Source organism: Pimephales promelas, chromosome 11 (assembly GCF_988280905.1).
Source record: "Pimephales promelas chromosome 11, fPimPro1.hap1.1, whole genome shotgun sequence".
Taxonomy (NCBI): domain Eukaryota; kingdom Metazoa; phylum Chordata; class Actinopteri; order Cypriniformes; family Leuciscidae; genus Pimephales; species Pimephales promelas.
In genome coordinates, this window is record NC_142779.1 from 11,688,529 (window position 1) to 11,700,309 (window position 11,781).

At 39.1% G+C, this 11,781-nt stretch overlaps 2 protein-coding genes across 3 annotated transcripts; both read right to left on the reverse strand.

Moving 5' to 3' along the window:
- Window position 1: 1 nt before the first annotated feature.
- On the reverse strand, window positions 2-3,322 carry sprn (shadow of prion protein). Its single transcript, XM_039673013.2, has 2 exons — window positions 3,166-3,322; window positions 2-1,319 (listed from the first exon to the last, which is right to left on the reverse strand). Exon 2 carries the CDS (start codon window positions 1,306-1,308, stop codon window positions 910-912), a length of 399 nt encoding a protein of 132 aa, XP_039528947.1. The 5' UTR covers window positions 1,309-1,319; window positions 3,166-3,322; the 3' UTR covers window positions 2-909.
- A 2,573-nt stretch (window positions 3,323-5,895) lies between these two features.
- Window positions 5,896-11,781, reverse strand: LOC120480071 (GRIN2-like protein). 2 transcript variants are annotated; one of them, XM_039673017.2, is made up of 3 exons: window positions 11,548-11,781; window positions 9,186-9,588; window positions 5,896-7,475 (listed from the first exon to the last, which is right to left on the reverse strand). In XM_039673017.2, the coding sequence occupies exons 2-3, from the start codon at window positions 9,215-9,217 to the stop codon at window positions 6,185-6,187; spliced, it is 1,323 nt and encodes a 440-aa protein (XP_039528951.2). In that variant the 5' UTR covers window positions 9,218-9,588; window positions 11,548-11,781; the 3' UTR covers window positions 5,896-6,184. The 2 variants fall into 2 exon arrangements, with proteins under 2 accessions (XP_039528951.2, XP_039528952.2); XM_039673018.2 differs by having other exon boundaries at window positions 9,128-9,588; window positions 11,548-11,775.

Sequence of the window (11,781 nt, forward strand, 5' to 3'; positions counted from 1 at the left end):
ATTTTGGACATGTCTTGTTTTTATTGTGTAGTTATCAGGTCAAAGGGGCAGTGAGTGTAATTGAAGCAATACATTATTCAGTTTAATTTTAACAGCATTGGTATCTTGAGTGCATAAGTTTGTATGTGAAAAGCGAAGATTAAAACCAAACATCAGTTGCCAACACAAATTACTTGTCTACTTTCACATCAGCTGTGTTTCCTTACTAATATGTCCATTTTATCAAATATTTGGCATGTAATTGCTTTGATATCTAAAATGTAATCTCTTAAATGTATCTAACAGCTGGCAAACAGTGTTTATGTAGTGTTAGATTATAAAAACAGCTTTAATTTCACAGCCTTTTTTAAAAACTTGTGTACTTAATAGATACTGCATTATCAAAAAAATCTACTAGAAATACCGGTAGTAGAAATTTAAAAACAGGACATTTTAACACCCACAGCAATGGAAGTACAGGTACAGATAGAAACGGTTTTCATATTCTAAACATGTTACAGCATACCTCTTCTATCTAAACACAATTATTAGTTAAATGTGAACATAAATATTGATAAAGAGACAAAGGTTCATTAAAAAAAGATTCATCTCAATTACAGTGGTGGTTCTCCAGCCGTTCAGCAGCACAACAATAACACAGTATTTTTGCCATCCAATACATGATGTGACCAGCATAATTTAAGTAGTCTATAGTTGTATAGTTACTAATGCTCCTGTTGAAGCAAACTAAGCAGTCTAACTTCAGATCATATTCCTAAAATGTCTACTAAACTAAATAGAAGTTTTGAATCTGCCTTTTGTTTTCATATCCTCTTTGTTGTGCAACAGACACATTATTAAACATAGGTGTTGCACAGTAACATACATAAGCAGCTTATTACGCTGTGCCAAGCTGTGTCTTAAACTGCCTCAAGGGGCAAAGTACATGACCAGGTTTATTGGTAGGAGCAGAGTGGAAAGTTTAGTGGTAGTGGAGTCATACACTATTGCGCTTGATGTCCTGGCGAGGTAAAGCTCCCAGTCTGTTCGGTTACTGTAGTAATCATCACCATGCTCTGAGCTGTCATCCGGTCGGCGCTGGGCCGACGCGTACCATCCTCCGGCTCCCAGTGCCACCACAGCCCCGGCCGCCGCTGCTCCTGCCACCCGCACGGCGGGGGAGCCTCGGGTGCGGGATGTCCGGCCGCCTCGGGCGCTGCCCCGTGCTGAGCCCCTGGCACCTCCTCTGCCGCCTTTGGACATCACCTGATCGCAGAGGAATGCTGAAAGCAGGAGAAATATCCAGCAGGTGGCAGCAGCCCTGTTCATTCTGGATCACCCTGGGAATGGAAGAAAAACATGACTCTTGTGAGAAACAAATTACTATATTTATATAGCTTTTATTTATAAGAGCTAGACATTTTTCAATTTTTTTTATAAGAGCTAGCAATTTTTCCTTATACTACAGTGGCCTCTAATTGTATTTGGACACTTTCCCTCTGTTTTACAGACAAGGCTTAAAGGAGTAGTTCACTTTCAAATAAAAATTGCCTGATAATTTACTCACCCCCATGTCATCCAAGATGTCCATGTCTCTCTTCAGTCGAAAAGAAATTAGGTATTTGAGGAAAACTTTCCATCTCTGAGTTGCGCCAAATGGTCCTTACGTGTGCATATCCGGAATGTTTAATGATGTCGGCACATTATATGGAGAAAAATTCTGGAATGTTTATTTTACATGTTTATATTTATGTTTAAATTAAGGTTTATTTTAAAACCCTAATTTATTTTCAACTAAAGAAAGAAAGAGATGGACAACTGACAAGGGGGTGAGTAACTTATCAGGAAATGTTTTATTTGAAAGTGAATTATCATTTAAGCCTAGTCCCAGACTAAAATGCATGTTTGAGCTGTTGTAACTGAAAGCAACATAATATTAGGAGGGAATGTTTTTTAAAAAAACTATAGAAAAAAGAGTTAACTTAGATCATTTTGATTTACCTTACTATTGTATTGAAAGTATTTTTTGTAAACAAAAATTGTAATACTGTTTTTATTGCATTTTCTTGATTTTGGATTGCATTTAATTGTAATGTAATATATTGTTTACTTGTTTAAATCTGGTCATCACCAGAATTCCTTGTGGAAACTATCATAATTATTTTGTATTTAATTTTTAAAATGTTATGTGCATAGGAGTTTTTTTCCTTTTTTTTTTTTCAATGAAAGCTATTTCATGCATTGCATTATTTTTGTGTCATATGTTTTATCCTGATGTGTTTTTGCAGGTGTAACCAAATCTTTATATTGTCTTGTCACTGCATTTTTCTGAGTTCAAAAGTTCAAAGTTCTGGCAACCACATCTGCCAGTTTTTTTAAACAAATTAAACAAACTTTTACTACTACAGACAGCAAGTTAGACACAAGCTACTTCAGTGTCCTAATACGGTTGGAAATACTGCAACTGCAACTATTTAACAAAGGTTTAACATTGTATTATGCCCGTTCAGGTTCATTTAGTTTGGTCGGTGATAGTGTATCCAATATGTGAATGGGTTGCTTTAATATAGGCCTAATATTTAAACAACGACCAGAGAAAAGCACACTGACACTGATGCTGGCTAATGAGCTCAAATTCTTAACACATAGCCTAATACATTAAGCTGTCTTATTTTTCATGCATTTGCCTTAATGTGGTATTCATTCACTGTCGTTGTTTAATTAAGTGATGAAATTGTAATCTGGCTCTCCAACTAGGTCACTAGAAATTCAGTCATTTTGGATAGGTTTACAATAACTGCTAGAGATAGCAAAAGACTATGTATTATTCTGACAATAATGCAATTCATGACTCTGCATACAATATATGAGGAGAAAAATACGCTTTACACACATCGTTCGCCTGGTCACAAATTCAAAATGGTCACGATATCAATAATTCATTTAGTTTTTTAGAACACGATTACGACCCATTATCTGGCATTGTATGAGAATAGACGCGGAAATGTCTGATAATATGACATTATGCGACGTCGACTGATGTTCCCACAAACCCAAGGCGTTTCTGTGGAGTCTCGACGGTGTCTATGTACAATTGGTTAAATAGATGCTACACCTCTGCAACAACCTCATTATGCATCTCCATTCATTTAAATCCTTTTACATTGGGCATATCAAGGCACTTACCTCCGTTTGTGTCCGTGTCCACAGAACAACCGGCGATATCTCACTATCATGTGTGAGATCAAATCAAATGCACACGTTATGTAAAGCTCTGCTCGTGTATGCTGCTGCTGGAGATGATGAATTAACAAATGGCAGGTGTAGTAGTCATCAGGTTTGCTGCTCTAGTAAAAAAAAAAAAAAAAAAAAAAAAAAAAAAAAGCCTCTGTGCAATAGAAGAGCAGCGGAATGTATTTAAATGCATAATTTTGTAATTGTACTTTAAAACACAATTTATAAAGTGGAAATCCTGTCTATGGGAATTAGCGAATTTATTAACTGATCAATAACTCTTGGTGTATTTATTCATGTATGGATATTTATGTCATAGACAATATTCTAGAATGGCCCATTATGTAGCTACAACCACTAGTCAGTATCTGGTTTGCCTCAATCATTGCAACACATCTCCTTAGCATAGAGTTGATCAGGTTGTTGATTGTGGTCAGAGGACCCACTCCTCTTAAAATGGCTGTGCAAAGCTGCTGGATATTGGCTGGACCTGAATACGCCGATCCAGATCATCCCAAACTTGCTCAATGGAAGACGTGTACAGAATAGATCCTTGCAACATGGAGCCGTGCATTATCATGCTGGAACATGACGTGATGGATGAATGGCACGACAATGGGCCTCAGGATCTCGTCACAGTATCTCTGTGCATTCAAAATGCCATCAATATTGTCCATAACATACGCCTGCCCACACCATAACCCCACCACCACCATGGGCCACTCGACCCACAACGTTGACATCAGCAAAACACTCACCCACACAATGCATACGCTTTCTGCCATCTGCCCATACAGTGAAAACCAGGATTCATCCATTAAGAACACCTCTCCAAAGTGCCAGACGCCATCAAATGTGAGCATTTGCCCACTTAAGTCGGTTACGATGACGAACTACAGTCAGGTCGAGACAGCGATGTGAATGACAGGAATGCAGTTGAGCTTCCCTGAGACGGTTTCTGACAGTTTCTGCAGAAATTCTTAGGTAATGCAAACTGATTGTAGCAGCAGCTGTCCGGGTGGCTGGTCCGGGTGGGACGATCTTGGAGGTGAAGATGCTGGATAAAGAGGTCTTGGGCTGGTGGTTATACATGGTCTGCGGTCGAGCAACAGCTCGGGCGGATATTCATGCAGTCGGCATGCCAATTGCATGCTCTCTCAAAACTTGCGACATCTGTGGCATTGTGCTATGTGATAAAACTGCACATTTTAGAGTGGGCTTTTATTGTGGCCAGCCCAAGGCACACCTGTGCAATAATCATGCCGTCCAATCAGCATCTTGATATGCCACGCCTGTGAGGTGGATGGATTATCTTGGCAAAGGAGAAGTGCTCACTAATGCCGAGTTCAGACTGCATGATTTTAGCCACGATTTTGGCTCGCCGACAGGTTTTGAGAAATCGCCGACAAATGCCCGAAATCACAGGCAAATCGGCGCTCGTTCACGCGAGTGACAATCACGCAGTGTGAATGAACAAAGACGCGAACTGAGAGAATCACCGACGAGTCGCCGACGCCCGTGAGATATTTGGCATGCTAAATATCTGGACCTGTCGGCGATTCAAAATCCTGCTGTGTGAAAAGTGTTTTGACTGAAAACTACATCGGCGATCACCGGCAGCCAGTGAGAGAGCAAGATACATAGCAGCAGGGAGTTCGGGGAGGAGTTATAAATCACATATCAACATGATATGGCATTGTTTCAACAAAAAAAGCTTCTTCTGGGTCTATTTGGACACAATAAATGGAAGAAAAATTAGTAGAAATTTGGCAGGAGCACTCGTGTCTGTTTCACCAGCTGTACCACAACCGGGTCGAAAAAAAAAGTCTCACGTGAGAACTCCGGTCTTGCACGTGTGGTGTCGCGCGTTGTTTCCTTTTCATATCTCACGCGTGTTTGTTGTGAAATGTAGTTTGCGTGCAGCGTGCTAGACAGAGTCTGTCGGCGATTTTTCTAAAGTCATGCAGTGTGAAACCTTCTGTCGCCGATCCATCGTCCAGTGTGAACACAGCAGCGACTGAATGCTGGCCAAGATAGTCATGCAGTGTGAAAAGAGCAGCGACCTGACTACTTTGAAAATCGTGCAGTCTGAAAGAGCCATAACACAGATTTAAACATATTTGTGAACAATATTTGAGAGAAATAGGCCTTTTGTGTACTTTTGTGAAGCTGACCCTGCAAATGCACAGGAATAACGGTAGGAAGATGGATGGATAAATTAATTCAATTAATACAAAAAGTGACCATAAAGACATTTAAAATGTAAAAATAATAATAATAATAATTTTATCATTGTTTCCACAGAAATATTAATAATAAGAAATGTCTTTTTAGACCCCAAAACACAACAAAAGAAGACAGTTATTTTAAATCATAATAACATTTTAAACACAATACAGTTTTTACTGTATTTTGATCAAATAAATACGGCATTGGTGAGCAAAAAAACATCTTACAGATCCCAAACTTTTGAATAGTAGCGTAAAATAGTATTTTCACTTTTAAAAGCAGTTACACATTGTAAACAAATTGTGATACCACATCTTACTGCAGAACTTTGACCAGCAGGAAGCGCCACAGATACTGTATTATCTTCCCTCCACCACAGTGCTGACACAGAATTAAACAATAACTGTTTTTAATTGAATGGACACGATTCCACAGACTAACGCAAGACAGGAACATAGTCATAATCATTATGTTTTACTGATGGAAACTTAAACCAAACAGCATTTAAATATTACAAAATAATGTTTTAATATACTGAGCAAATTACTACAGCAATTAACTAAGGTGTTAACAATTAAAGGAAGACATGTTTTTTTTTTTTTTTTGAAATTTATTATTGTTGAGGTTGATAGTAACGTTACTAAAAAAAACTATTTTGGACCTGTTATTTACATGGCTGTCAAATCTATAACCAATAAGAATATTAGAAATGTCCATTTGGGGTCTCAGTCAGGTTGGTTTTTCAGTCTACTGCACCAGTGGTGCGAGAACAGCATCCCGGGCGGCGCAGAGATCCCAGTAACCCCTTTTTTCTTCTTTGGGTCGATCCAGAGCTGAGCTGGGTTGTTGTTGTGTTCTGGCGCGAGAGCTTCGCCGCTATTCCCTTAGTCTCTTTAATCTGTATCTCCAGATGTCTCTGAATCGCAAGTCCGAGTTCCTCAGGGTCGGCCGAGGCCCCGTACACCTCCCATGTCATGCCCTCGGCATCCCATTTCACCTCCTTCACAGGAGACTTTTGACTCTTTGACACTGTTTTCACATTCGTCTTCTCCTCAACCAGACACACTTCTGGGAACACGTGCTGGGGATGTTCCTCAGAGTCCTGACCCACTTGCACTCCTACATTTCTAAGTTCATTTTGTGAAGTCATAGTCTCTGCTTCCCTTGTGGTCTTTTGATCCACCCACCGCTGGGCGCCAACTGGACACCACGGACCAGGCCAAGAGCAGTCCAGATTGCAGCAGCGGAGGAGTCGCTTACCATCCAATCCGGTCTCGCTGACGGAGGAGATGAGCCGAGGAAGAGCAAGGAGGTTGTTTGCTGATACTTGACCCTTGTAGTTCTCCTCCATTCCCACTAAGTGCGAAAGCAGCTGCGCTGGGGCAGGAATGGGCTGCGGGTGGCAATATGCCGCAAAAGTGTCATCGACGGCTCCATGGTGGTAGTGTGAATTACAACAATCTGCCTCTTCAAATTTGGGGCAGGTGGATTCTGGAATGACCTCACAGACCTGAATGAAGCCATGATTGGCTGGTTGAGTGGGGCTGCCCGACCCGCTACCTCCAGCTCTGGTGGACGTGGTCACCGTATTGCTCTGCTGAAGCGGCATGGCCTGTTTACACACTAAAGAAGGAAATGACTGCGCACAAACATCCTGGTCTCGTCCTTGGCAAAAAGTGTCACCCGTTTCACAGTAGAGAGGCGAAGCTGTGGACTGTTTGAAAATCTGCAAGCTGTCTGAGTGGCTTCTCTGTACTGATAACAGACTGTGCTCATTTAAGACCTTGTGAGGGGACAAGACATGTTCCCTGTGTGCTGTCAGTGAACATGAGTGTTTATTCTGATGTTGGTCATTAAAACTGCCATCTTTGAGGTCTTTTGAAGAAAATGATGTTTCTTTGGAGCTCTTCGGGAGTACATCTTCAGGCATTACCTCTGCTGAACTGCACTCAACAATGATGCTAGGGTCTGATTGGAGGAGGCCCCCTGGTGGGAATAACACTGTTTGCCCAGTCTCCGCCATCAGATATATGCTAGAAAAGAATGGAGAAAAAAAAGTTGTCTTTAATGTGAAAACTCTTGAAAACAATATTGGTTGAATTAACTGAATAGCTGCCCAGAATTTTTGAAAAGAAATTAAGAAAAAAAGAAACACTTTGATTCACAAAAATGCCTTAAGGTTAGAGGACCCAATGAGTCAATGCATAGAAAAACAATGTAGGAACTAGATTTTCTTTAAAATATACTTAAAATACGCTACAGAAGCGTCTGCAGTCGTTTTTGTGAGAAAATTTTACTTCCGCGTCTGAAAATGGGCGTGGCGGGCGTGACGCAACGAGTCAGAGCAGTCGATTCAAACAACAGAAAAACAATGGATCGCGATGAAATTTCGGACGCTGAGGAAATACTCATATGACGTATTTTTTTTTAAAAACATTTTACATCCTGCATTAACTTTTCATATGGTATTTTCATACAAGCCTATCTATAAATTTATATATATTTTTTTTACCTTCAATATGCTCTTTAACTCTTTTTTCTGCCAATGACGTGTTTTTTTCCGTGTTATCACTAAAAAAAGGTAGGGGGCGCTATTACACATCTCCTGAACGAGTTCAGTATCTCCAGATCAAAACACAGGCAAAAAAGAAACATAAATGAGCAAATCAGAAAAAGAAATCTCATGTAAGCTGCAAGCAGATGCATATGAAAAATAATGAGATCATCAACAATAAACTGAATTGATCTATTGAATAAATGAAGCCTTGTGAGCATAAGAGACTTTCAAATACATTAAATAATTTTTAACTATCCCAACCAATTGAAAAGCACTTAGAGTATCAAGACAGACATTGGCATTTGTCTTGTGGGAAGTCAGCTGTTTCTAAGGGTCTCTGTCCCATAGTCGTTCTCTCACTCAGTCCCTTATATGCATTAGAAAAGCCTATGTATGTTGTTGTTAGACATTGCATAGACATTGTGAAAAACCAGCCAAAACAAGACTGATTGGTAGTTTTCTTAAAATGGTCAAAAAAATGTTTTTTCCCCCCACTATTTCACACTTTGAGTTGGTTTTCAGTGATATATCTTGTTTGTGATATATTAACAGATGAGGAAAATAACATCAAATTATTTGCATTAGACGTTAAAAACACATGCTTAGTATTAAGATTTAATTACATTCAATTCCAATTGTAATGCATGTTTTTACTAAAAGTTGCATGCAAGTAGCATGTTTTCAAAAGTCTTCCATAAATCAAAGTCACATGAAAAGAACACTCTAGAAAATGCTGGGTTGTTTCAACCCAATTTGGGTAAAATATGGACAAACCCAAATGTTGGGTTAAAAATGCAATTAAAAATGTACAGTTGAAAGTGAAAGTTGAAGTTGGGTTAAAATTTGAAATTACATTTTTAACCCAACATTTGGGTTTGTCCATATTTTACCCAAATTTCAAACAACCCAGCATTGTTTAGAGTGAATGTGCTAGTTGGGCACAGTGTGATGAAACAGCCTGGCATTATCAATTCATTCAAGGCCAGAGTGCATTTTTCTTCCTTTAAATCCAAAAATACCTTGCTGGCAAGGTGAGAACTCCATCCTGTGCATCTAAACCCATCCACACACATATATCAAAAAAACAATGGCAGAGAGTTTTTTTTTTTTTTCAAAAGAAATGCCTACCTTGTGTCCCAGTCACAGATGAAGCTGCTTTTTAATGACTTCTCTGCCCCGTCTTTACCTGTCTCTCTCTTCAATGGTCTCTGCGGTCATCCCACACTCCCAAGGGTGCAACGTCAGTCCAGGTCCTCATAAAGGCAGAATCCGTCGGCACAGATCTCTCCATCACACGTCACCCATCCTGGCCCTTGTCCTCTCATTCAGCATCCCACTCCAGCAGTGAAAAAGATGGAGGGAGCTTCGGGATTATACTCGTCTTTCATCTGATGACAAGCCAGTCTCAGTCACATCTTAAAATCCCCAGGCAGGACGGCGAGTATGTGTGTGTGTGTGTGTGTGAGAGAGAGAGAGAGAGAGAGAGAGAGAGAGAGAGAAAGAGAGAGAGAGAGATGTGTGTGTTTGTGTGGGTATTGTGGGGAAAGCCTGTGTGTGTGATGTGGTGGAGGGCTGAAGGAGATTGGATCCTAAGAGGAGGAGAATATGGAGATGAGGAGGTGCAGCAGTGTTTAAGCCGCTGACATTGGTGCCACTTCATGCATCAAAAAGAGATTAAAAGGGAAACGCATGAATGAATGTCAAGGAAATCAATGGATAGACAGTCAAATGATCTGTCCCTCACTCACTCCCTCTCGTCTTCAAATGTCTTCGCCATCTCTTATGAACAAGCGTACACACACAATGTCGCCTTGCTTTTGGCTTGCTTTGAGCTTGCTCAGTTGGGGTTATTTATTTAGTGTTTAGCAATGTTGTTGATCTGTGTTGTGCTACTTTCATGTTATCACTGTGAAGCTGCTTTGATACAATCTGTATTGTGAAAAGCGCTATATAAATAAATGTGACTTGACTTGACTTGACACAAACACAGTGGAATTGTATTTTTGAATGAATTAATGATTTTTTGTCTTTCACCTCTTTCTATATAAAGAAGTGACATTCCCTCTCTAGGTCTCTGTGGCTCTCCCCCTGTTGCTATGGAAACAACATTTCTCAATGGGGCTGAGATGAATCTTTGTAATACTGTGATATTACATATTGTCTCTCTATGTCCACAAACTATTATGGGATCATCAAAATGAAGTGTGTATAATGAACAATTGTGCCTCTGAGAGTAATTTGTGGGCAAACAGGTCATTTAACAGTTCATTCACCAGTTTATTACTTGTGTGCTCTGGGAAACAAAGGAAATATTTGGAGAAATATTTATACCTTTCTTTCTTTCTTTCTTTCTTTCTTTCTTTCTTTCTTTCTTTCTTTCTTTCTTTCTTTCTTTCTTTCTTTCTTTCTTTCTTTCTTTCTTTCTTTCTTTCTTTCTTTCTTTCTTTCTTTCTTTCTTTCTTTCTTTCTATCTATCTATCTATCTATCTATCATTGTTGCAGAGGGAGAGAAGCCCCAAGACTGAACATCTGGAGAGGAGTGTGAACAGAAGCGCACAGATTAAATACAGAAACAGACAAAGAGAGAGAAAACAAGCCACAAAGCATCCGACAGCAATCATCAGTCTTGTATAACGACTGATGCTGTCTTTTGTCACTGTGTTAAAGATGGATGTGGCCACTATTGATCTGGACTTTGCTTGTGCTGCTGACACAATTTTGTGGGGTTTCTGACAGCTCACCTTATAGAACAACATCACAATATTTTGGCAAAATAGGTGATCTGACCTTATTTTGCAACAGATAGGAACAAGGTTAAGCAGCTGTGTATAATAAACAAAAGAACTGCTGACACTCATTCAGTGACTCAGTATGAGGAAAAAACTTTACTTGTTAATGATAAAAACAAGACAGGAAGAAAAAGAGCAAAAATAGTTAAAAATTATATATATATATATATATATATATATATATATATATATATATATATATTTGGTGAAAAGCCATATTTAGTTTCCATGTGTGATCTTTTAAATCCACATTTCACACAAATATGCAAAATAACAGAGTGTGCACTGCATGCTTTTCTTTTGGCATCATATACATGCCTACTGCCGGAAGTGAATGGCAAGTGACTTTAATGTGAAAAGCCTTGAAATCAGATGGAGTTACTTTTTTTATTCAGCAAAGGTGCATTAAACTGATCAAAAGTGACAGAAAAGATATTTCCCAGTTTTACTCAATATTTCCATTTTAAATTAATGCATTTGAACCTTCTATTCTAAACCAATTCTGAAAAAAAAAACTGTATCACAGTTTCCACACAAAAAAGTAAAATAATGTAAATAAATACAGTCTTACGCAATTTATAGTTCTAGCAGAAATTAGCAACATAATCAGAAACACTTATTATTGAAACTATTATATTCAGACTGGACCAATCACCAAAATGATTTGAACTAAAACAGTTAAATATGATACACAGCCAATTAATTTAGTTTCTTTTGGTAAATAATCATTTACGTCGACCTTAATCATTTTCTACTGACCTTGCATAGGTAAGTTCAGTCCTTTGGTGGTCCTGAGTCCTTTTGCCTTGCTCAGATTTCATTTAATGGGACTCTGAACTTTCTCTTATGAAAGACAGTCCTTCAGGCATGAGTCATGGCTGTTCCAAAGGGCACCATTGTTTCATGTGTCTTCACCTGGAGCACTTTTCCTGTCCACTGTTCACACAACTACCTGAAGTCCAGCCACTCCCACACCGGCATGTTTACATTCGC

Excerpts from the sequence above, each read along its gene's own strand:
- sprn (XM_039673013.2), bottom strand. The coding sequence starts at position 1,308 with ATGAACAGGGCTGCTGCCACCTGCTGGATATTTCTCCTGCTTTCAGCA.
- LOC120480071 (XM_039673017.2), bottom strand. The coding sequence starts at position 9,217 with ATGACCGCAGAGACCATTGAAGAGAGAGACAG. Across the intron at positions 7,476-9,185 it reads ACCATTGAAGAGAGAGACAG|CATATATCTGATGGCGGAGA; the intron begins GTAAAGACGGGG and ends ATTCTTTTCTAG.